The sequence below is a fragment of the Mauremys reevesii genome, linkage group 4 (genome assembly GCF_016161935.1).
Source record: "Mauremys reevesii isolate NIE-2019 linkage group 4, ASM1616193v1, whole genome shotgun sequence".
NCBI lineage: Eukaryota > Metazoa > Chordata > Testudines > Geoemydidae > Mauremys > Mauremys reevesii.
The window spans coordinates 26,622,057-26,649,173 of NC_052626.1; the positions used below are offsets into that span (position 1 = coordinate 26,622,057).

At 39.6% G+C, this 27,117-nt stretch overlaps 1 protein-coding gene across 2 annotated transcripts in view; it reads right to left on the reverse strand.

Annotated features, from left to right (window-relative positions):
- Positions 1 to 226: 226 nt before the first annotated feature.
- The window catches only part of PAPOLA (poly(A) polymerase alpha), an 85,051-nt gene continuing 58,160 nt past the window's right edge, over positions 227 to 27,117 (reverse strand). Inside the window, exons 15-22 of one of the 2 annotated variants that reach the window (XM_039535221.1) lie at positions 23,915 to 24,024; positions 17,828 to 17,949; positions 15,275 to 15,417; positions 14,053 to 14,150; positions 12,814 to 13,034; positions 9,030 to 9,092; positions 7,386 to 7,463; positions 227 to 2,406 (exon numbers count right to left, since the gene is read on the reverse strand). In XM_039535221.1, the coding sequence (XP_039391155.1) occupies positions 2,311 to 2,406; positions 7,386 to 7,463; positions 9,030 to 9,092; positions 12,814 to 13,034; positions 14,053 to 14,150; positions 15,275 to 15,417; positions 17,828 to 17,949; positions 23,915 to 24,024 (931 nt within the window). In that variant the 3' untranslated portion in view covers positions 227 to 2,310. Of the gene's footprint in view, positions 2,407 to 7,385; positions 7,464 to 9,029; positions 9,093 to 12,813; positions 13,035 to 14,052; positions 14,154 to 15,274; positions 15,418 to 17,827; positions 17,950 to 23,914; positions 24,025 to 27,117 lie in introns of both variants that reach the window. The other variant, XM_039535220.1, reaches the window with a different exon arrangement.

Consider the following 27,117-nt stretch of genomic DNA (forward strand, 5'->3'; position numbering starts at 1 on the left):
TGACAACAAAATAGCAATTTACATTTTTCTTCTAAAAACAGACTAAAATTTAGCATGCTGCTAAATGCCATTTTTTAAATCCAGACCATTTAAAAGTGCATTGTTCTTATCAGGCAGCATTACATTCTATATCAGCAGAAACAATTAAGTAATTTAATTGACAAGTCTGGAATAAAAACAAACAGGAAAAGCAATTTTGGACATTTGAAGAAAAGTCAGGCAAATGTGGGATTGTGCTGTTTTTTATTGTGTTTTCAATGGAGAAATACATCATCTGTTTACAAAATAGCTCTTGAAAAATACAAGGAGTACAGATACTATAAAACAAAGCAAACTCCAGTCATGAGACACTACGTACATCATGCGAAAGCAACAGTCTGATCTCCAGGTTATGAAAACTAGAATTAAAAAGTCACTATACAGAAAGATTCCAAGTTCCCAGCTTGGCAAAACTTGGGTGCAGTTACATGAAATGTTTAATAAAATGAAAAAAAGATTTCCCAATGTGTAAACAAAATGACAAAACTAAATTTGTGCCTGGCAATTTCGATCTAAACTCCATAACTACACAAAATACACAGACACCTTGTACACTTCAATTGTTAGTATAACCTTTTTCGAGGTGGATGACAGCAGGCTGCACAGGGCAAGGGAAAGAGAAATATTGTATACTAGACATCTTAGACAAATGGCAAAAAAGAAAAACCTCAGTTACTGCACAGCCTAAGAAAAAAAAGTAAGCTACACTCTGTCTTTGGAAAATTAATTTAGAAGGATATGGGGAGAGAGTGTAAGTAATTTAATTTTAACATGAAAGAAGCACATGTAATAGGATGGAGCACAATGGGAGGAGGAATTCATAAAACATGCTAATCAGAAAGTATGGGAAGGATGATTTTTACCATCCCAGTTATTTCAGACTAAGTAATAATAACAAAGTTTGTTATCTACATCTGGTATTATCACCAACATCCCTCATGTTTCCTAAACACTGATGTTCTGCTGCTTAATCATGAGAGATTCAGTTCTTTTAAAGAAAAGATTTGCTGCTAATCCTTTTTTGCTAGGACTACAGAACAAAAAGTAGGAGGAGTAAAGAGAGCTTGCTAGATGTCAAGTGCTTTCTAGAAATATGATTGTTAAAAATTCAGTGTTGTTCAGTATGTAAAACTACTATTTTTGATAAGCCATCTAGAAATAAAAAAAGATTAAAATCGTTGGGGAATTTTTTTTGCCTTTATATTTAAAATTTGAAATGTTTTAATGAAGACAGGACTTTTATGGAGTGTACAAAAATTATCTTATATTTAGTGGTCAAAAGGCCATCAAGACAGGTGTTATGCTTCACAGGCACAGTTTATTCACTCTGAAGTTTTAGCCATGGGACAAAATTTGGTGTTTGTGCCTTTGGGCCCCAAAGTACTGGGTTTATCTAATATCATGAGTTTAGGTTATTAAAAAACAAACAAAAAAAATTGTTTTTGACCTTTGTCCTATTTTGTGCATACAAGCTGCAAAAAACATTAAACACAAAAGCTTTTTCCAAGAAATATGGCAAGGGGATCAGCAAGGGAGTAAGGAGTTTGATTAGGTCAAAGGAAAGTGTATTTGCTGTTTGATCGCTGATCTGTATGCACCATAAAATAATCCTATAAATAAAAATAGATCACATCTTAATCATGTCCCATCAAATACCAAATGCTTCCCAATTATTTTCTCAACATATGTCATATAACCTCAAGATTTGACATTTTATTTTAAAGGTTTACTGCTGCTTGATGGTAATTTAACTAGATATACCGTACACTTTGTCTTCAATGTACAGTATATCACAGAATGTTATCCAATTCGCAGATTACTAGTACTGAAGAATCTCTTCAATAAAAATGAAAGAATATCAGTTGAATATCTAAAATTAGTCATACTCCAATAAAAAAGGTACATAAAAGTGCATTTAAGGGATTCTTATGCCAGTTTTAGCTCAAAATTTTCAAACAATGCATCAAACATAAATCCAATCAGAATGTCAATTATGGCTACAAATAGTGTTCATGTTTGTTTTTAAAGGCAGTAATCCTTCGAAATATTTAATGCAACTGTTGCTAACACATTAAAAGTACTCCTGGCTTCACATACTAACCTGGACTTCCAAAGAGGTGGTGATTACAGCCCAGTCAGGGAAGTGCACAAAATATACCTAAATCCATTTGCAGTCATGTTCTAGTCTTGCACCCTCTGTTCTCCTTTTTTAGCATTAGAAGACAACAGGTTGAGTTGGCAGATATTGTTTATGGACCCCTGAGGTTGTTTTTACCGATTCAATCTCAGTTTTATTGAATTCTTGATAACAGGAATAGGATTTGCAGGGAGAGCAGGGATATCTGAAAGGTCTGTACTGGGTGTTTTCTGACATGAAAGAGGAAAAAGGAAAAATGTTACATGTATTTTAATTCTCCAAAAATATTAGTTTAACAGGAAGCAAATATCTGAGCACCAGGTTTTAAAGGTTTATGTTGTAATATATTTTGATAGGGTATTCAGAGATATATACCAAAAATAGTGTTAATTACAACTTTTATTAGCCAACAGAAAATGTGATAGTTAAGGAAAGAATGTTTATAATAGTCCCTCTCATAGCATGCATTTAGTTTTCTACAAGTTGATGAAATAGGAAAAATAGAGCTCAACAACAACATACTTGAAAAACTCCCACACATAGGTTTATTGCACGAGTCCTACAAATGCTATCTGAATTTTTCTTCTTCTTTAGGATGACTTTAAACTATTTGATATCTGAGATTCCCCCCTTGTGGAGGCACAACGAAGTACAACTGGAACCTATTTATCATAATTTCCTATTTCATAAATAGGATTCTACACTGCTGATACTGATAAAGTTACAGGATTTTGTAGTTTGTTCATGAAACCAAACTAAACCGCACACTTGAAAAATCAATGCTCAAACTGCGAGTAAGAATTTAAATACTGTTTACATCTAAAAATTTGAATTGATTATATTGTGTCTATATTTAAAAAATTTGCACTGCCAACCACTGCCTAACATCAGTTAGGCTTTCCATATTAAAGAACAGCAAATAGTATAATACTGTTTGATGGCATTAAGAAAATTTATAACGCTCAAAACTGGACTCAAAGAAAAAGATGAACTAAGCTGGCTTCTCCTCATTTGTGGAATTTTTTTTTAAAAAATATTAAAGAAAGTTAAAACTAATGCAGCACGACTCATTAGTATAAAACAAAACAAGGGAGCAAAACAAAGAACACAGGAATCCAAAGATTTATTATGAACAAAAAGGATATAATTTACCAATATGCTTAAGAAACCCTGTATTGTCTATACTTAATTGTCAAATTTTTATTTAAAATAATTTTTAGTTGCCCCTCTCCTGATCATATCACTTTAGACATCATGGTGCTCAAATTATTTTGTACTGCTTTTCAGAGTTTATTAGGAAAGTTTCTCTTATATGTACGGATGGTCAAAATTCACACAAGTTTTTCTGTGCACAGGGAAAAACGGTGCACGGTACGATGACTACTGTGTTTACTGACCTTCCCCTATAAATGAACTGAGGTAATAGTGATAGATACGGCAGTGAGTATAACAGAAGCAGAGCTCAGACAGTACACAATAGCTGTTGTATCTTTATTCACTTGAAACATTTTCTTGTGCTTTTCCCTCAGTTTACTCCTATTTTCTGGCTCATGTTAGCCAAACTTTCTAGAGCGTTTGAATTGTCAGGAATAAGCAGGAGCACGCTTCTATGACTTACTCTGTGCAAAGCAGATAAAACTGGGAAATATGGTGACAGATGCAGCAAGACCTAGATCCGTGGTGGGACCCATGGCCCGTCAGGGTAATCTGCTGGTGGGCCGCGAGACAGTTTGTTCACATTGATCATCCACAGACGCAGCCGCCCACAGCTCCCAGTGGCCGCGGTTTGCCATTCCCGGCCAATGGGAGATGCGGGAAGCTGCGGCCAGCTTGTGCCTGCGGCTCATGCCACTTCCTGCAGGTCTCATTGGCCGCGAACCACGGCCACTGGATGCTATGGACAGCCGTGCCTGCGGATGGTCAACGTGAACAAACTGTCTCGCGGCCCGCCAGCAGATTACCCTGATGGGCCGCAGGTTGCCCACTATAGACCTAGATAAAGCCCACCAGAATATTGCAACATCCAAACTGCATCTCTGCCATGATTGCAACAAATCATTTTCTGGGATGTCAGAACTAGGGAAACTTAATAAAGAACATAGGTCTTGGACAACTGAAAACTTTTGTTTATTTCAATATTTGTTACTAAGTGAGCTATAAAGATGCTGATTTCTGTGAAGCAAACTATTTTATCTTTTTTGCTGAGCATATACAATACATGAAACCTAGTTTGTCATAAACCATCTTGGCACCTACATAATTTGTTTACTGCTTACCTCATTTCAAATCAAGTTAAGTGACCTATGCAGCAGTGCAGCTATTTAAACAAGTACGTGTCTACAAGAGGTTTGCAATGGTGCAGCTACATTAATGGAGTACTAATAGTGCATTAAAACCCCAGTGTAGACTAAGCCTTGTTTTAGAAATGTTACAAATAATATGGAATTTCAAAGGAAAAAAAACTTAATTATGTTGCTAGATAGCTGTATAGTTGAAGACTCATTCTTTTCAGGGTATCTACTGAGAAGCAACATGCAGGTAGTATAATATGTGAAGTTCTCTATTTAACATATATTTGAGAGCAGCTGTCTCTGAATAGGAATTATTTAAGTGACTTGTTAGAAGTCCTCCCCCTCTTAGATTACATCATAAAGGGAAGAACAAAGAAAAAAAGTGAGCCATACTTTAAATGTTGTTCTGTCAAATAAATATTAAGGGCACAACTGAGAAAAGACAAGAGTCAGTCCAGCTTTTCTAACTAGCAACACAGGCACTAAGAAATAAAATACATATGTAAGATGTGAATGTTGTGAAGTAAGCACAAGCAACCTGCTATACAGATATCTATATGAAAATGTTCCATTATATATTTCTTTGCTGACATAGATCATAGAAGATCATAGATCATAGAATATCAGGGTTGAAAGGGACCTCAGGAGATCATCTAGTCCAGGGGTAGGCAACCTCTGGCATGCGTGCCAAAGGCGGCACACAAGCTCATTTTCAGTGGCACTCACACGGCCCGGGTCCTGGCCACCGGTTCGGGGGGCTCTGCATTTTAATTTAATTTTAAATGAAGCTTCTTAAACATTTTAAAAACCTTATTTACTCTACGTACAACAATAGCTTAGTTATATATTACAGACTTATAGAAAGAGACCTTCTAAAAATGTTAAAATGTATGACTGGCACGCGAAACCTTAGAGTGAATAAATGAAGACTTGGCACACCACTTCTGAAAGGTTGCCGACCCCTGATCTAGTCTAACCCCCCTGCTAAAAGCAGGACCAATCCCCAGACAGATTTTTACCCCAGTTCCCTAAATAGCCCCCTCAAGGATTGAACTCACACCCCTGGGTTTAGCAGACCAATGCTCAAACCACTGAGCTATTCCTCCCCATATGACATAGAAGCATATCTCCTCTCATTCGAAAGGACTGCTCAGTGTGAGACGTGGCCCCAGTGGGCCAGCAATCTCGTCTCTTTTTTGTGCAGAGAGGCCCAGAAGGCCTACTTTGATTTGCCTGCCACGGATGCCACTGACTATACCCGGCTGAAGGCAGAGATCCTAGCACGATCAGAAGTGACAGCAGCAGTATGGGCCCAGAGGTTCATTGAGTGGACGTACCAGGAGAACAAACCCCCGAAGTCCCAACTAGTCAACCTCATACACCTTGCACGGAAGTGGTTACAGCGCGAGGTGTGCAGCCCAGAGGAGATTTTGGAGACCCTGGTCATGGATATTACATGCGAGGATGCCACCAGATCTCTGCAAATGGGTAGGCCAGAACGATTCATCCATATATGACGAGATGATCATGCTGGTAGAAAGATGCATGACAGCCAGAGAATTGACACGACTACTCAAGGAAAGCCCCTTTCGAAGCAAGCACCCGACTCCAACCCCGGAAGGTGGAACAGCCAAACCTCTGGGGAGTCCTAAGTTTTTGGGGGTGGGGAGGGTGTGTGAAAACCAATGGGGACCCAAGAAGGAAGGGATTGGCCTGAGTAGGGGGAACCCTGGGACTAAACCCACTAACCTCTGTGATAGGGGAGTGATTAGAAACAATTATAGATGTTATGCATGTGTGGAGTGGGGACACACAGCAGCACAATGTCCCAGCATTGAGGAGCCTATGCAATGCAACTTGGGGGATTGGGAGGTCCCGTGCTCCCTTATCCACCTTGCAGGCATTGCATTAGCCCTGCATAACTACACCAGGCCGGTGAAGACAAATGGAGCAGAGACTACAGCGCTTGTGGACTCGGGGAGTGCTATCACCCTTATATCGGGTGAGCTGGTAAAAAGTATCCAGCTGCTACAAGCCAAATGCATAGCAGTGACACGTGTGCATGAGGCCACGAGCCATTATCCCACCATCCCAGTGGAGATAGAGGTTCAGGGGAACCCCATTGAGGTGAGAATGGGTGTAGTTCCTAAACTCCCATATCCTTTAGTCATTGGGAGGGACTATCCAGGATTTGATAATTTACTCCCCCCTGGAGAGGCTGCAGGGAGGTGGAGACCCTGATGGCAGCAACTCATCGCTGGGGGAATGTCAACCCCCAATATTCACTGAGATTTCTCAGGATCTATTCTCAGGCCCCCAAAAGACCCGGAAGACAAAAAAAAGAGGAAGGCTGCGAAAGCTTTGGGAACCCGGATCCTGACCCAGGGCCAGAAGACCGCCCTAGTAGGCAGATGGACATGAGCAGCCATCGGAGAAACTACCACCACGGAAGGTGAGCGGAGGCTGGCCCCAGCCATGACGGTGGCGAGACACTGGAAGAAGCAGAAGCCAGCCCCTGGGAGCTTGGGCAAGTTAGTCTCGGGAGAGAGACTTTCAGGCAGGACCAGGCGGAGGACCCTAGATATGATAACGTCAGGAAAGAGGTGGCTGAGATAGATAGGATACCAGTGGAGGGGAAGGTCCGGGGTCCAGGACCTTACTTTATAGTGAAGAAAGATCTCCTGTACTACGTGGTGCAAATGCAGGAGCAGGAGATACATCAACTTCTGGTGCTACGAAAACATCAAAAAGCCATAATGAGTCTCGCCCACAGTCACCTAGGGGTAGAGAAAACCTAGGCACAGATCCTGTAGAGGTTCTTCTGGTCATTATTTTTAACATTTGCATTTACTGTAATCTCAGTATTAGGTCATCATGATTAGAATATTCACAATATAACACTTCTTTAATGTCAATACCTGAGGAGCTTGCAGAGATGCCACTGTCTGAACAGTTTCTGTTTGAGAAGAAATATTTGCTTCCGCATCAAGTTGTTCCTTTAAAAAAAATAATAAAAAAATTAACTGCTTGTATATATCCCTTAGAAGCTACACAAACAACATTCTAATATAGCCCAATGTATCCCAGAATGAGCTGCACACAGGCAGTCTTCACCAAAACCAGAGTGGCTCTGCACTGGTACAAGTATCTGTCTGTGTACATCTCAATGCAGGATCAGGCATATGCATATTACACAGAAGCAGATATGACTATCCAGTGCATCACACAACATTTTTGTACAACAAAAAATTCATTGGTTACCTGTTAGAATGCCCTGTAGCTTGCCTAATTTACACAGTTCCTGATTTGTCACTTACAACTTTTCCAGGAATCTTTCACATTTGGATCCATGTGGGTGGAAATCTTTAAACAAGAAATTATCTCCACATTTTTTTGGTCCAACTCAAAATAAAATGTTAAGGATTTTATTTTTTTCAGATTCTGTTTAGCATATCTAAGCATAGGAATGTGTAAAGTCACAGCATTTGCTGCAGATTCCATTCTTTGCTCTAGCCCTATTCCATTGAAGAGAAAACTTTAAAAACATGAACCAAATGTAAAACATTGCAGACTTTGGAAGATAATACTGCAAACAGGCTGAAATAATAGCTCTGAGATGTGAAACGTCCTCAATGGGATACCTCTGAAAAATAGAGATGTTAGTTTCCATAGTAGCAGTAATACCAGCCAATATGCTTTCACCTCAACCCCAAACTATTGTGCAAAGTTCTAATAATTCCCTATCCAGCCTGGTATCTTACGGTACAGTTATACATAGTCAGTAAAAATCTTCAGCATGTTAAAAGAAAATTTGAGGACAGAATAAATTAATTTCAATTTACTATCAAAACAGTCTTCTGTACCAATTATTTAATTCATTAATGACCTCGATTTTTCACTTTAAATGAAGCATCTGAAGAACCGCCGATTTGACATATAAGATTGCCAATGGAACGCAGGGGCCAAGAAACAGAGTTTAGACTAGTTTACTGTGGATTATATGGGAGTCTGGTTGTAAATCAAGTAAAGCACACATGCCACCTATACTGTCTGTTCCATTTATGATGCAAAACATTTTTAAAATTCCAGCTTGAAGTCACAAATTACACTGTGTACAGCCAGTTGTTGGCACAGAACCATGGAACCAGCTAGTCCTAATACCGCTAGACTAAGCAACACTGGCATCTGAAAGAAAATCAACATGTACTGTCATGTCAGAATTAAATGGAACAAAATGCAAGAGGGAGTTTTAGGGCTAGGTGGTGTAATGAGTTATTATTTGTATTGCAGTAGCAGAGTTTTCAGTCATAACTGAAAGGTGTTTGAATTTAACTTAGTCTAAAGTGGAATATTAAGAATATAATGGAATTGAAAATTAGTGCAATATCAGCACTTGCTTGCAAGCAGCCCAGGACCTTTTAAATGAACACTGCCTTACGGAAGAAGCATGCACAACACCAACTGCCAACACTAACCGCAATAGCTAGAAATATGCATAGTCTAACTTGTATGGACAACACAATATATTCCACTCTGTTTAAAAATGTAAGAGTCATATATACCTTAGTTTCCATTTTATCATGATCACTCATATCAAGACAACTAGCATCTTCATTTATTTCATCCTGTTAAAACAAAAACTTTTAGTAAAGTACATTAAAATAGGCAGAAAAATAAAGTGACAAGAAGAAAACTTTTAATGGAACTCAAGATAAACCAGTTTCACAAGCAGAATTTACAAACACCAGTGGTAAAATTGTGTGTTCTTAAGGACAGAGTGTGGAATGTATTTAGTATGTGTGTTATTGTTTGGAGTATAACAAATGACCTAAGAAATTTCTGGCTTCAAACAATTCTGGTTTCACTACTGTTGATTTCGGATTCTGTGACTATCAAGGTCTCCATGCCCCTTCCCAAGAACATCTAGTCCACTCCCTTACACTGAGGCAGGATTATGCATACCTAGGACTGCCTGACAGATGTTTATCTGGCCTGCTCTTAAAAACCTGTAATTATCGACATTCCACAACCTCTCTTGGCAACCTGTTCCATTCCTTAACTATTCTTATAGCTAGAACGTTTTTCCTAATATCTCACCTAACTCTTTCTTGCTGTAAATTAAGCCAATTACTTTTTGTCCTACCCTCAATGGACAAGGAGAACAATTAACCACTGTCCTTGTCATGAAAACTTTTTACTTATTTGAAGACTTGTTTCCCCCTCAATCTTCCCTTCTCTAGACATTCCCTTCCTGAGTCATGCTTTCTAAACCCCTTGTCATTATTATTGTTCTCTAAACTCTCTCTGATTTGTCCACATCTTTCTTCAATTGTGGTGCCCAAAACTGAACACAGCACTCCACTTCAGGCCTCACCAGTGCCAACTAGAGCAGAACAATTACCTCCCATGTCTTTCATCTGCCACTCCTGTTAATACATCACTGAATGACAGTTGCCCTTTTTGCACTAGCACAGGGGTCGGCAACCTTTCAGAAGTGGTGTGCCAAGTCTTCATTTATTCACTCTAATTTAAGGTTTCACATGCCAGTAATACATTTTTAGAAGGTCTCTTTCTATGTCTATAATAAATAACTAAACTATATGTAAAGTAAATAAGGTTTTTTTAAATGTTTAAGAAGCTTCATTTAAAATTAAATTAAAATGCAGATCCCCGCTGGACTGGTGGCCAGGACCCGGGCAGTGAGAGTGCCACTGAAAATCAGCTTGTGTGCCGCCTTCAGCACGCGTGCCATAAGTCGCCTACCCCTGCACTAGCACATTGTTTACTCATGCAATTTGTGATCCACTCTATCACCCGACCCTTTACTGCAGTATCACTGCCAAGCCAGTTATTCCTCATTTCATATTTGTGCATTTAATTTTTCCTTCCTAGAGTGCAGTACTTCACACTCGTCTTTATTGAATTTCATCTTGTTGATTTCAGACCAAGTCTCCAATCTGTCAATATCTTTTTGAACTTTAATCCCATCCTCAAAAGTGTTTGTAACCCCTCTGCAGTTTGGCGACATCTGAAAATGTGTACTCTTCACTCCATCTTCCAAATTGTTAATGAAAATATTGAATAGTACCAGACCCAGAACAGACTCCTGCAAGACACCACTTGAAATGCCTTCCCTGTTTGACAACAAACCATTGATAACTACTCTGAATATAGTTTTTCCTCTTGTGTATCCACCTTACAGAAATTTCATCTAGACCAGTGGTTCTCAACTACGGGTCCGGGGGGCCCCTGGGGGGGCCATAAACAGGTTTCACGGGGTCCTCCAAGCAGGGCCAGTGTTAGACACACTGAAGCCAAAGACTGAGCAATTTAGCTTCACGAGGGCCCCTGTGGCATAGAGCCTCAGGCAATTGCCCTGCTTGCCTAATGCTGGCCCTGGCTTTTATATGCAGAAAACCAGTTATAGTGGCTCAGATGGGCCGTGGAGTTTTTATAGAATGTTGGGGAGCCTTGAGAACCCCTGATCTAGACCATATTTCTCTAGTTTGCTTATGAGAATGTCATGTGGGACTGTGTCAACAGCCTTATTAAAATCAAGATGTATCACATGTACAGCTTCCCCTCCCATCCACTAGGCCAGTAACTGTATCAAAGAAAATCAATCTTGCTGAACCAGCCTAATTTCTCTTACCAAATCTATGTTGGCTATTACTTATCACCCTATTATCCTCCAAGTGCTTAGAAATTGATTGTTTAATTATTTGTTCTTTCATCTTTCTGGATATGGAAGTTACGATGACTGGTCTATAATTCCCTGGGTCTTCCTTTCTCTTCTTTACAATGTAATCTCCCCATAAAACATAAATGTCCGAGGTGAAGTACAGATAAATCATTCAACTGCAGACCAGTGAGAGGTTTACAGTTCTAACCCAAGTCATTGAGGCTAATGAATACTATACCCCAATGGAAAGGTATAATTCTCCACTTTCAATGGGGGTACAGAATTTGCTCCTAGACCTGGAAAGTCTCATAAGACCTGCAATTTCTGAAGTTCTTTCCCAAGGTCCTGTATAATTAGAGTCATGGTAAAGGCAGTCTGGTTAACAGGTAGAGGGAGATAAAACTACTGTTGATACTTCTTCCTCAAATAAATAAAATGTTTGAAAAACATTTTCTGTAAAATATGTCACATATATAGCATGTGCGAAGGTATAGCATAAGAGACTTATTAGCAATTGCATGGGATGACTTCACTCATAGCTCTGCCACTTGTAAGCAATGGGGACACCCCAAATTTATGCAGATAACACCTTTAACATACAAATGTATTCTATTGACTAAATTATTCAGTTATATTTGGTGCCCTTTGCCGTAGCGTTGAAGCCCCACGCAAAGTTTTAAAAAAACAGACTTTAAAATGAGTGAAATCTTGCACAACATCATCACATTTAAATTTCTTTTGTCCTTAAATATTTATTTCCTTACACGGAGATTTTCAAAGGACCCAAGCAGGTATAGGCATCCAAATCTCACTGAAATGCAGAGCTAACTCCCTTAGACTCTCTGAAAATCTCTGCCTTAATTCTTAAAATAGGCAGTAAACAGGATGTTAACACTCTTGATAACTGCACTCCTAAAAATTTAGAAAGTCTCTCTCACACTTTGGAAACAACAAAAGTGTGTTTGCTCATGCATTCATAAGTACATTTTAACCTACTGACTTAACAATTAAGAATAATAGTCAATAAAAGTGATAGTTGCATTACAAAGTTCAGTTTATTATTTAAACTTTAAACAAAGTAATTAAGGAAGAAAATTTACTAGGAACTTTTTTAGGTAATTCCTTTTATGTCAATGTTGCTTATCTTTTTTTAAAAGATTTTGTTGAACTATTTTCTGTCAAATTCCAGAAATAAGCTAAATACATTTTGACCGATCATATAAAGCCAGTGTAATGGGTAATAAAAAAATGAACTCAAGACTGAGTATGCTTTTAAGTTATCACAATTCAAATCTGCAACTCACTATTGACAAAAATCGCAAAATGCAGGGCCAGATTCAACTGATTCAACTTGATTAACTTCTATCCTTGACCCTTGGTTCTGTTTTTATTGTGAAGTGCCTTGAAATACATTAGCATAAAGTACATGTATGAAACAAGTTCTTAAAGTTCATTTAACACTAACACCATAAAGATGGCCTACTGACACTTAACAGAACTGATTTATTTTACATGTTCTTATTAAGGGTTATCCAGCCAGAGCAGAAAGACACACAATTTAACAAGATGTCTCACTGCAGTACCACATGTACCAACTCTCTGAGCTGGCAACAATACTACTAATTTCTTATGCGTGGATACAATTACAACCAAGGATAAAATACCTCTTCTGTTTTTATTTTCTTGGGAGACTCTTCTTTATGAGGGGAAGATGTCCTCTTCACCCCTACGACAGGGCTAGGTATTTTTGTTGCAGTGTTCCCTGATGGTCTTGGTGATTGGTTTGCCAGACGTGTTGAGGAAACAACTCTAGAGATGGTAGGCTTTGGTGGTGGAGAAATGGCTGGCTGTGTGGCAGTTTGAGGAATGCTTTCACTTGAAGTACCTATGAAATAAATAGGATACATTTTAAAATAGTTTCAGCATTTACATTTAAATTTGCAACACAGACTACCTGAAAGCACAGGTTTAAAATCAAAGAATAATTAAAATTTGGACTATCAGTCTAACTAGATAAATTGAACATTCTGCAGTTTACTGTATCTGAGTTTGGAGAAAATCTTAAAGGAGACTGGAAGGTCTCTGTTGTGTAAGAACATTACGAGTAGGCCTTCATGAGAAAAAATGCCCCTTTCTCTCAGTGTTGTATCACATGCAGTAAACTAATTAGCTGCCTCAATCTGATAACTAAAGATGGTTGCACATATGCAGTTGGTGTAGCCCTCTGGGCATGTTTAGAATGACAAGCTAAGTACAAAATTATAATAGTGATTGCTCATCAGCATGAATGGGTCACACCACATAGCTGATTGAGATGAGTGAATTAGCAAATCAGGACTGTTTTTGTTTAGATCTTTTTCCAAAATCCAGAGTAGTGTCACCCCTGACCATCTCTAGCACTGGCTAAAGACACGGTTGCTTACATTGGAGGCAACAGTGATTTATATGACAGAGGACAAAGTGGTGAAGTCAGGTCATCCTCATTCAAGTTTTAATTGTACTAGGGAGTAGAAGCACCTAAGAAAGTGGCACTGTTAGGGCTTTAGCCAGTACCTAGCCACTCTCTCCTTCATTGGCCTAACTGGGAGCACAGCCATCATCTATACTGGGTTTGCCCTGAGCAAAACTGTGTCGCTATTATGAACAGCAAACATGAATATCCATTTTTAGAGGATTTGCAACTGACAAATGTAGATAACTGAAATACGAGTATATTATGGCTATTTTGATCATTATATCAAAATATCCTGAATCCTACAGGACATGGTTAATGTGTAAATCAGTTCAATGAGATAAGGATACAACATGCAGTAAATTTAGATCTTCCAAATTATGATGATACATCTTTAGTAAGATACTCTCTAGAAATGAATACTAACAATATAGTATGGAATTTTCCCTACCCCCTGAGCTTTCACTGGAAATGGTTGGTGGCACAGTGACTTCAGAAGCCTGTATGTTGGTCACGGATGCTGCTGTTACAGCTGGAGCAGGACTGCTTCTGCTAAAACATTGAAAAGGCAAAATGGATAACACTGACAAGTAAAATATGCATATGGTATCATACTATTCGCCTTTCATGATATAGCATCTGCACTGCCAAAGATTTGCACTGACATGATTTAGCCAACAGCATCATCACTACAATGTTAGAAAAGGCCAAATAATATGAAATATAATGTGAAGATAAGCAAAACAGTGTTAGCAACATTACTGTTATAAACTTGCACTACGTGAAATACTACAGGAGAAGATTAATTTTATATGAAATAATCCAAGTTTCAATAAAGTTTTTAAAGCTATTTGAAAGGGAAGAAAAAAATATATTTTTTTAAAAACCTATCATCTCCTTTATCTTCACAATAGAGCAAGCCAAGTGGAGAAGGCTGGCATGATAAGCATGTGCTAATATCCCATAATATCACATGCACATCACCATTACAAACTCAGTCCATGGATTGCCTAATCAAGAAATTGGAATTTAGCAGGATTGCAGCCTTGGTTTTCGCATTATAATAGATTTTGTTATATCAAAAAAGATGGGGGCATGATGTGTTAAAAAACAAAATGCAGGCTACATTAGATTTCAGCCCTGAGAACCATGACAGTATGCTTAACTGTACACTTTCTTTCCCTTCCGCTCCCCCGCCCCCCTTCAAGAAGAGTGCTAAGTAATGTAAAAATCCTGGGAATAGTTTAACAAATGAGAATGATTAAAGAGCAGCTGTCACAGGCATTAAGAAAAGCTAGCTACTTTTTTTCTAAATCATACTCAATGTTTTATAATTTAATTTGTATATTGCATAGCTGTAGAGAGTCCACATTTTTATCAGATATTTTGCAAATTAACATAAGGATATGAAAGTGACCATGTTGTCAAACAAAGAAAGCAAGAGACTGGAAAAGTGTATCATTAGAAATGGAATCTAACAGAGCAAATGAAAAAGGTTTTTATTAGCTGTGGACAATGAAGACATAGTGCAGTGATATCCCCCCCAGTTAAGTCTGAGATAAACGATGATAATATGCCCTCTGGCAATATACACAGTAAACACGTTCTCCAACAGATGTAACTTTTAGAGTATCATAAACTTGAATATCAAAGGTTAAAATTAAAATCATTACCCCTGAGAGCTTCCAGAACTGTTCAATGGACTTGTCTTCATAGCACTAGTAGGAGAAGGCACAGACGTGCTGTTATCACTGTCCATAGATAAGTCTAAGCTGCTGTCATTCAGGACTGTCAGTCTGACCCCTTCTGTTGAATGCTACAATCAATCAGACAATAAATCACAGGTGTTACTTATCCCATTAAGGACTGAGAATCAGTTGAAAGTCAATGAAGCAGTATTTCAATTATACTGATAATTTTGTGGAAATCAATTAGCTTGAGCTCAAATTGACAATATCTAAAAAAATTTAAGGTTAATTGTCTTGACATCAGTTGCATAGATAAAGAGCATTTTTAGAGAAAAATAGCATTGATAAGTTCTAGAAGACACCAAAGAAGCAAACCAAAACTAACTACACCGAGTGGCTTGAATCTCAAATACAAAGGCTTCTAAAAGTCATACAAAATAGAGATGTGCAGAGTTCTCAGACTTTTCTACATGCAAAGGTTCTACTGGCCTGCTACCAGAACCACTTAATTCCTATGTTCAAAATTAAGGCCAGAACTTGAATGATCCATCATTTGCGCCCAGATAATGTAACATACAAGACCAATTTCTCCTGTACTACCTATGTGTCTAGAATTCCAGCTTCATTTCAAGTTTCTTTGATTTTGTGGAATGATAATATCTCAGTTTCAATCAATACAAGTGTACTGTATCAAGAACTCAAAGAAATTAGGAAGCTGACCTGTGGTCTGGGTCATTTTTATCTATCAACAAGGCTATCAATCCTCATGCTGATCACCAAGTTTCTGTTCATGCTCCAGAACTGCCTAATCAGATGCATTGTGTGAGGTTTATATTTTCCTCTGAAGCAGCCAGCATTGGCTAATGTTGGAGACAAGCTACCAACCAACTAGATTCCTACTGGATGTGTTTCAGTCTACCATGTGCAAACTTTGCTACACAATTTAGAGAGATTTTTAAATGGTGACAATGGTTTTAAAGGATACTAATCTTATACTGAGCTATTTATATGCATGCAGACAAGAAAACAGCAATACATAACCATGACATGCATGTTTCCAAAAAGACTTATTTTTTACAAGTCAGCTTTAATATACGATTGCTCTCAGACTACAGTCAAACAGTGAGGCAGGGACTTTTTGCATTACTTACTTGGCCCATAAACACTCTTTCCTGTGGCAATTAATCATGCTCAAACTAACCAAATAGCTTGATCTTAAATTGCTGCTGCCCTTCATGAAATGCTGTTTTGCAGGCTGCCCTTCTTCTCATATATGATCACATAGGCCTGCCATGCATTTAAGGGGAAAACAACTTTAGATAGAAAACAGCCCCTTACTAAAAATTTGCTGTACAAGTATAGCAGCCAATTTTCAAGATTCATTAACTGTCATTTAAATCTTTCCCATCCAGGAGTAAAAGGTTATATCTAATGACAGAAAAAACTGTCAAGTGGAGACCCTTTTCAAGTTTTAGGCCAGAGCATAGTCAGTCACATTAACTGCTGAAAGCATTCTCTAACCCACAGCATTAGTTATACGAACAAATATGTGTATGTTAGCTACAAATGTTCAAAGCATACAAAGCAGCAAAGCATTCAACATTCTACTGAGTCATAAGAGAGGTCATACAATTTCTTTAGTAATTGTGTGTAGGCCATAAAATCTCAAAACTATTAGTACCACAAGGAGATGTTAGAAAACAAACCAAATTCTTAAATTTATGTGCATCAGATAACCTTTGTTAATCACAAAAGTGCTGTGTTGTAAATATTTCCTTAACTTGGCTTCCAAATTACACTAGCAAAATAGCTTTGAATTCTCTAAATCAGTGTTTCCCAAACTTGGGACATCGCTTGAGTAGGGAAAGCCCCTGGCGGGCCGGGCCGGTTTCTTTACCTGCTGCGTCCACAGGTCCAGCCAATCGCAGCTTCCACTGGCTGCGGTTCGCCACTGCAGGCCAATGGAAGCTGTTGGAAGCGACAGCCAGCACATCCCTCTGCCCACGCTGCTTCCAGCAGCTCCCATTGGCCTGGAGCAGTGAACCACAGCCAGTGGGAGCTGTGATCGGCCAGACCTGCGGACATGGCAGGTAAACAAACCGGCCCGGCCCCCCAGGGGCTTTCCCTACACAAGTGGTATCCTAAGTTTGAGAAACACTGCTCTAAATTAATCAAACTTAAAAATCTGTTTAGTCTAGTATTTCCAACAAAAATTATGTCACACCTGCATGATTTTAAGGAGAAGAGATGAAATCAGAAGCAGATATTTTCAGGAGGTAGAAAGAGAGGCATGCATGAAACACATGTACAAATAATACAGTATTAACGCAACTGGGAACTATCAGTGCATATCAGGATATCACTACTGTTGCACCAAATAGGTTAGAAAGTTTGTGTAGGTGACAAGTAAAACTGCCCTTTTAAAGTGGGTTTTAGTTATTTTGTTAGCACACCAAAGACCTTTGGGAATCACTAAATTATAATGTAATTAATTATATTATAACATTAGTTATGTTTGTCAGTAATTTGTAGGTTTACCTTTTTCTTTTTCTGAAGCACATGATTAGGTAGTAGTTGATGAAGTTGCTTTCGTTTTACATGCATTGCAGCAATTTTCATATCCATCTCAAACATCTTGCTGTTTATTGCTTGCCTATAAACTACACAATTAGAAGAATAAGACGACATATTGAAACATTGTGGAAAATGCAGTTACTGGAAGAAAGGATTGGCATTCCAGAGTATCACTCAACAATAAGGCTAATATTTCCTCAGTCTTGAGAAAAAACGAACAGCCCTTCCTCCTGCACTGACAGTTGCATCACATCTAATAAGAAAGTAAAGTATCTGAGTTTGCTTATTTTTAAAAAAAGGAAAATCCATTAAAATGTAAATTTCCTCTCTGAAATATGGGACTGAAAAAGTATTTTAAAAAGTATGCGAGCCCCTTAGTATATTTATGGAAGAATAAATTCAAAGATGGAATCAAGTAGAGTCAAAAGGTTCTCATCTAACTTGATATAAATTAAAGTTAAGACACATTTTGCTCTTCATGTTATTGAGTTTGTATCAGTGCCTGACACTGATGGCCTTGATACATGAGCAGGGCCATTAGGTGCTGCTGTGATTATTGGGCCTAAAAATTTACCCTTATTGTAACTTCAACTGTAAAAAGTATGTGAAAGTTCATAAGATGTCACAATAATAAATTTTTGCCTGTTTGGGAATTAGCTATGGAAAATAGGTCAAGCTGTTTTCAGTAATGAATGCTATGAACAAGTGCAAGAAAACAGACAGACTGAATTAGTCCAAACAAAAAGAGGCCTACTGACATGATTCAAGGACTGTGCTGAGGTTGAACTTAATAAACAAGAGATATCGGTCCCGAAACTAATGGACCAAAATTGTTATAGCAGATAGTAGGCCTAATTGATGGACAAAATAATGAAGGGATGAAATAAGACACCCATTTTTTAAAAATATCTCAAAAGAGTCTAGACATTTTTTCCCTGTAAAGTCTCATCCCAGCTCAATGCATCCCAGAGCTCTCATCTTGTTCCATCTCATCAATGCACCTCATCTTCCTCAACCCCAAGACAGAGGGAGCAAACCTGACAGAAGGATTCATTCCTGAGGAAGAAGGCTGCGATGGGGTGGCCACCTTACACTGGTATGGAAGGGGTTAATAAAGCCCTACAGAGACTGTGCAGGAAGCAGCCAATAAAAGAGAGACTGGGAGAAGCCGCCAAATCAAGGCCCAGCAGGCTCATATAAAACAAGCAGCAGGCCAGAGCAGGGTCAGTTACTCCCTGGAACTCAAGGAAGGAGGGACTGAGTGCCTTGCAGGCAGAAGGAAGCTAGCACCTTGGACAGAGCAGTGCTGGACAGGAACAGGGGAGCCAGAGGAGCTCCTGGCAAGCTGCTAGGACTGGCATGCTGAGGTCCTGAGGCAAGGGTGAAGAATGTTCTGGAACCATGGGAAAGTGGTATAGGGAAATGTACTGAAGAGTTGGAGGGGATGTGGTACATGGCTGCCCCCTACAAGGTCCTTGGCCTAGGACCTTGAGTAGTGGGCAGGCCCGGGTATCCCCCACACTTGCCACTCAGTGTATTTTCTGAAGTGTACCCAAATCAGGATCTTAAACATGAGATCCTCTCTCTACTCTTCCAATCATCTACCTTACTGACTGTCCATCTTATGCATTCAATAAGGGAAGGGTCCTGTAGAACAAATACTTTAATTACATGGTCACAATATTAAAATGGATATTTATAAAGGGGCTGAATTAAAGTTGCATACTGAAGGAGATGGCTGTAGTGCTCCACTAATTCTTGGCTATGGAGAAGCCCAAATGCTGTTGTGTAAGAATGGTTCTAATATATGCACCCTATCTCATTCCAAGGGCTGCACTGGTCCCTGAAGTAGCCCAGATTCTAGGAGACAAAGTTTGCCTACAGCCATTTGCCTCCTCCCACTCTCCTCCTGTGAGGTGTAGTACAGAATCTGGCTTCTGGAGTCTACTGTTTTACTAGAAGTGAACTTTTGCAACCCTGCTGTTACCTCATCAATTGGAAGGAATGACATTTTCCCTGCCTCTAGGGTAAGGTTATTACATCTTGCATAACAAGTGCTGAGAAGTGCACTGAATTACTAACACCAGTCCATGGAAGAGAGACGAGAACTAGATAAGTTCATGAAGGATAGGTCCATCAATGGCTATTAGCCCGTACGGGCAGGGATGGTGTCTCTAGCCTCTATTTGCCAGAAGCTGGGAATGGGTAACAGGGGACGGATCACCTGATGATTACTTGTTCAGTTCATTCCCTCTGGGGCACCTGGCATTGGCCACTGTCAGAAGACAGGATACTGGGCTAGATGGACCTTTGGTCTGACCCAGTATGGCTGTTCTTATGTTCCCAACTGATCAAAGCAGATAAAACACAAGTGGGAGCAGTTAAGTAGGTGAGGGAGCTGCAAAGGCGTACTGCTCTTCCAAACCTGGGAGGAGGAGAGGAGCTCTTTCTCTGCTTTTAGTAGAGGAGGGGAAAACTGAGCTCTTCTTTAGCCTAAGAGAAGGCATATATTAAAGTAATTTTTCACCTAGGTAAAGGTGTGACTGCCGCAGTTGTTGCTACTATTGCTTCATCATCCTGTCCATAAGGATCTCTAGCTGTGCTTAGGAACATGCATAATGAGGCTGGCACTAGGGAAATTCACTGGGGTGGATGATGCTCAGTGCAGATGGAATCTTCAGAGGTTCAGCAGAAGTCCCTAACAAGCTCTGAGCATATGCAAATAGCAATTTTTAGTGGCTTATAACTTGGACATATGTAGGTATATTTTCATAGGAAAAGCAAAAAGGACCTCCCGACACCACGACTATGTCCCTCACAAATTTCAATTCCAAATCCTGAGCTCTTCAAATATTTTATATATACACTAAACACTGCAAAACGTACCTATTTCCCTCTAACCTCATTCCTGGAAATAGCTGGAAGCTAGTTTAAGCAAAGAGGCAGAGAGCAAGCATAGAAAGTTCCAGCAAAAATGGTTGTGTGGCAAAGTTATAAGCAACCAAAGACAGTGGATTATAACAAAATGTCACACAATCTTAACATTAGGCTCAGTAATGATGTCGTCGTCTGGGGAAGACGGGAGAAAGGGAGGCTTTCACGGCTGGCTTGCCTTTATAGGGAGCCTTTGCTGGTTTCATTGCTGACGCGGTGCTGGCTGCGGTGGGCGAGTCCTTTGCTCTCTGGGCACTGGGAAGGCGTTGACTCTGACATCAGTCCGGATCCCCTACCACTCCCTTAAGTCGGTGGCAGATCCCTTAGGGGTGTAGGAGGTCCCCTTGGGGACGTGCCTCCTTTCAGCTCTGGTGTGGGTAGGTGGCTCTGGCAGGGTCCTTTGCACAATGCCCCTTGGTCCATCTTGCTTGGAGCCAGGTCCCACTTCTTGGTCGTCTTCTTGGGCACCAGCGAAGGGGATTGGTGTGCGGTAGAGTCTAGTGATGGGGGTGTGCTACGCACTGAGGCCAAAGTGTTGGGCGTTGGAGCCGGCCTGGCCGGCTCCGAGGCTGGCCAAAGAACAGCCTCCAGGAGGAGGGCCCTCAAGCAAATGTCACGTTCTTTCTGTGTCCTGGGACAAAAGTTCTTACAGATGCGACACTTTTAACGTGGGATTCCCCCAGGCACTTCAGACAGCTACCATGCAGGTCACTAACAGGCATAGGCCTATTACAGTCGGTGCAGGGCTTAAAACTCGGCGACCGGGGCATGTCCTGCCTGGGGCAAAGTCCCTGATGGAACCTTAACTAACTACAGTACTTAACAGCTACTTACTAACTAATCTAAAATAAAACAAAACTATTTATAGATGGAACACGAAGTTCGAAAGGGAAAGAAACCACTGATCATTTGCGATGCAAGGGAGAGAGGCGCGCCGAGCAACTACCATGCACAGTAAGAAGGAACTGAGAGAGGGCTTAGGGCCGGTGGTGCCTGACATACTGACACATGAGTGCGGCACTCAAGGGGGTGCCACAGCCAACCCTACAGATACTGTTAAGGCAAAAGTCTCTGACAACTGTGCATGTGGGTGCACATGCACCTAGAATGGAATCAACATGAGTGAACATTTGAAGAAGAATGTATCTTTAGTCTGTATTCCTATCAAAAATAATTTAAAAGTTATATAAAATCAATATACACCCAATAGCATATTACCAACAGATAATAAGAAAGGAGTAAATTCAAAGCTGAAATTGGTAGTGTATGTCAGGTGGGATGAGTACTGAAAGTAAGCACTGAAAGATTATATAGCAATGGGGAGCTGGATGAATCTCTTTGCTGTTCATTTCCAAATTAACATCTGGTTAAGATTCTCCATACCTCGGAAAGGAACATTTTTGGAGGTATTTGTTAAAACTCTAACTAAAAGTTTTGGTTTGGATACAGACTATAAATTCTACATATAGACCTCCGTGTTTGACAACATAGATATTCAGAGACCATTCAGAAACATAAGTCTTGAATGCTGTTTTCATAGAGATAAGAATTTAGGATCTATTTGTAACGAGCATATTTGCCATTCCAGTTGAGGGCAGAGCTTTTAGATTAGATTTTAGATTGTAAAGCAAGAAAATTAAAAACACAAAGTAGGACGAGCGCTAATCAGCCTGTCTACATTCTCTAGTCAAATCAAACAAGTGTAGCATTCGCTATCTTTAATCAAGTAGGTTATATTCACTGTTTTGCGAGAGCGAAAGCAATTTCCTTTTGATTGAGAACAGATGTTACCTGCACATAGAAGCACCAAGATTTTCGAAAAACTCCCTTCAAAAAATGTATGAAATCTAAATAAAAGTGATTTTTTTTTTAAAGGGGGAAGGACAGGGAAACAAAGAAGAGTAATTAAGGGATGACAGAACGCAAGTCATTACACAAATATCTCAAATCAAACTAGTTTAATGTTTAAACTAGAGATTTTAAACATTTTTATGTTGGACTGGGAGAAACATCCAGGTCCATTTACAAATGTCTGAATCTTGCATTTCATGTTGGGAGTGTGGTTTCTCTCCCTCCCCCATTTAAGGCAACTTCATTACATTACTTTAGTCCAGTTTAAGATACTTTTCCACATTTTATATTTAACACTCACTGTGACTATATTACTGTATGCCAAATTCATAGTATTCACTAAATAAGCCTCAACTTGGGACTCCATAGACAGAGGTTTGTTAAGAAATGCTTTATCGCACACACTATGGAAGTAGTGAAACTATACTTAAATCGTTGTCATATTGCTTCAAAATAACACTGTCAATACATCTAATCACTCTTCCACAGACCACTGCCATATTCTTAAATTTTACTCTCCAGATGTTAATGTTGCAAATTTCCACCAATGTTGTCCTTTTTGGTTTGTTAAAAGCAATTTAAATAGATTGTGAAGTTAGCATGACTTGTTTATTTTTGTGTTGTGTAACATCTCTGAATATAATCATACAACACTAGGAATGAATTCAACTTAATAGTTAGTATGAGCTCCAACATATTGGATTAACTGCAGCAATGCACAAGGTATATTGCCTAGGTTCTAGGTTTTCAATAACAGATATAAACATGGGAAAAGATTTAGACTGAAATATACATTTTCCATTAGATTGTAACATAATCAACACACATGACCTAAGTAAGTATAAATGTTTACACTACCACTTAAGGCCATGTAATTTACTATGTTGAATAAGAAACATTTAAAAACTTATAGGTATCATTTAATACAAGTTTTACCTTTCTCAGTGAAAAAATGTTGCAAATTATGCCTTAAATGAGGTACAGTTTCTGAAAAATTTAAATTCTTATGACCAAATTGGTCAGTTATGTCCCAAATGTAAAGGTGTCTAGTTGATTGTCCTGCCAAATGTCTCCAGAATTAACATACTGCAGCCATTCAAACAAAAGTTTTGCTACTAATTTTCTATACATCAAATAAGCAAGAAAAATACCGATATTATATCCTTCCACCTAGACCCATGGTAGAATACTTTTAAACAAAGGCCATATAATCATACATTCAATACAAATAAATCAATTTCAAGATTTTAGAGAAGCTAAGCTTACCTGTGTCAGTGAAAGACTGGATGTCGTATGTAAGATCAACACTCAGATTTTCAGAATTTTCTGTCTTCTTAAACACTAAACCAATTACCCACATTGTACGAAATTCTTCCCTGAAAAGTGTTATAAAAAGAATCGTGTAATATTGGAAGAAAGAATGAATTTAAGTTACTTAATTTAATACTCAGATGATGTGGTTTGTAACACTGCTGCAAAATTTGATAATGTGGTTGGTTACATTTTAGCTCAACTGGCATGAAATAAGATTAAAGTACCCAGAGATCCAACTGAGATCCAACTATTGAGAACTTCTACTAAACCGTAACAGAAAACAAAGAGGTCAATTTCATACTAGCTACTAATCAGTGTCATTAACCATATTTTAAAAGGCATAAGGCTACTACAAAACACTTAAGACTTGCTTTTTCCAGTTTCAAGTTTCATCTGTTTACACAAAAGACTTCAGACTTAACAAGACAAGTTACTTGCCTTTAATTGTTTGCCTACACAGATTATCACTTAAGATTTTCACTACATGCTTTGGCATGTAAGCTCAGAATCCTCTAATAAAGGGCAACCGTTAGGAGCAATGCATGCACTTGTGTGGATCCACACATCGAAGTAAAGGTAGATAAAGGACCTTGGGTCCAACTGTCCTCATTTTTTTCCCCATTAATGTTTAAAGAGCTTAAATTCCAGAGAAGGAAGGCGCTGTCATGGGTCTATCTGCAATCTTTTCAAAGAACTACAGTTACAAGTAAGGCTACATCTACACTACCACTTATGTTTGCAAAATTTATGTTGCTCAGGGGTATGAATATTCCACCCCCCAGAGCGACAGAAGTCACACAGGCATAAGCGCACATCTTTTGCCAGTCACTGGGGTGGTTTTTTAAGGCTTACGAGAGAGCTCTCCCATTGGCATAGAACGTCTTCACTACATGTGCTGCAGTGACATGGCTGTATAGTGTACACATGCCCTAAGTAACCCCTTTTCAAGCACTGCTTATATATATTCTCCCACTCTTGGTAGCGTGATTAGTCATTACAATCCTCAAATGATATGGGTCTAAACTATTTAACAAAAAAAAAAAAAAAATGCAGGGACTGCTCTTCCAAACCTGACATCAGACCTAAAAGACAAATTAAAAAAGAGTAATACAGATACGAATTGACCAATGTACAAGATAAGTCACATTTTCAATGATGTTTCCACATCCAAATTTGTAATAGAAATTTATTAAATATGCTGTATAGAATTCTTTGAATATGGTATAATGCTTTGATTTTTAAGGTACTGAAATATCCCTGAGGGTTGACTATAAAGTGTAATACATTTGGATAGCCTGGAAATTTGTAAACTGAACTAGTCTTAGAAGACTCCCCATCACTTCAAGAAGTCTCTTTACTTTGTCAAGTATGAAATCTAGAAAGAGACACCGGCAGACTGATAAAGACTGGTTCAGAGCAAGGCCAGATCCAATTGATTTCAAATGAATTTAGGGGCAAAATGTTAGGAATCCAGGTTTGAAAGTTGTGGCTCATATTTAGGGCCCTACTAAATTCACGGCCATGAAATCTGGTCTCCCACTGTGAAATCAGGTCTTTTGTGTGCTTTTACCCTATACTATACAGATTTCACAGGGGAGACCAGCACGTCTCAAATTGGGGGTCCTGACCCAAAAGGGAGGGGTGTGTGTGTGTGGGGGGGGTCACTGTATCGTTACCCTTACTTCTGCGCTGTCTTCAGAGCTATGTGGCCGGAGAGCAACGGCTATTGGCCAGGAACCCAGCTCTGAAGGGAGTGCCCTGCCAGCAGCAGCATAGAAGTAAGGGTGGCAATACCATACCATGCCACCCTTCCGCACTGCAGCCTTCAGAGTTGGGCAGCTAGGGAGTGGCGGCTGCTGACTGAGGGCCCAGCTCTGTACCATACCATATCATGCCATCCTTCTGCGCGGCTGCTGGTGGTGGCTCTGCCTTCAGAGCTGCGTTCCCAGCCAGCAGCTTCCTCTCCAGCTGCTCAGCTCTGAAGCCAGCGCCACAACCAGCAGCACAGACAGAAATAAGGGTAGCAGTACCACCACCCCTCCTACGATATCTTTGCCAACCCCCTACAACTCCTTTTTTTGGGTCAGGACCCCTACAGTTGCACCATAAAATTTCAAATTTAAATAACTGAAATCATTAAATTTGCAATTTTCAAAATCCTATGACCGAGAAATTGACCAAAATGGACCGTTAATTTGGTAGGGACCTACTCACATGTATAAACTTTGTTTACACTTGGAAATTAATCCACTGGTAGAAAAGTTTGTCAGCAGTAACTCAACACAGTAGGTCAACACAGGGCGAGTGTAGACACAGCATTCGTTATGTCAAACCAGCACTCGTTATGTTGGCCCAAACTGTCTCAGAATGACCCACACTAACTGCTCTGGTCACCATTGTGAACTCCACTGCCCAGGGGTCATGGAAACCAGAAGTTCCCTCCCCTTTAAATCCCTGCAAATTTTTGATATTCCTTTCCCTACTTGCACACCTAGCAGCTCTCCACTGTTTGTGGAGCTGCCTAGCTGACCACGCTGGCTACATGCTTCTGACATGGCCCGGCCTGGAGTAGACAGGAGTTATTGGATCTCCTGGGCCTGTGGGGAGGAGAGGCCACAAAACAGCCATAGAAATGTTGACATTAACGAGCAGATTGCTCAGTGGATGCAAGAAAAGAAGTACGACAGTGACCAGCAGCAGTGCTGCACAGAAGGAGCTGCGGCAGGCATACCAGGTGGCCAGGGAGATCAATAATCCAGCTGGTGCCAAGCTGCAGACCTGCTGCTTTTACAAAGAGCTGCATGCCATACTCTGCAGAGATTCCACCCACAGCACCGTGGATATCTCCAAGAAGCCTGAGTGACAAGCCCCTGCCGTGAATAGTAAGGAAGGTACGATAGCGGGAGGTTTATGGGGAACAGGTGACTGGGGGCTCCAGCTGTACAGCAAGCCAGATTCTGACAGACCATCACAGACCAGCCAGTCAAGCACAGGGAAGCCCAATGCACGGAAGGAATCTTAGGTAAAAGTATGCAGATAAATTTTCAATTACATGGATGGCACCCCCAAAGTAGCAGAGCACAGTATTTTGACTATTCATTCATTTCCTTATGCTAGAAGTAGTAGTGGTTCAACCAAGAGGGGTAGAGTTGCTC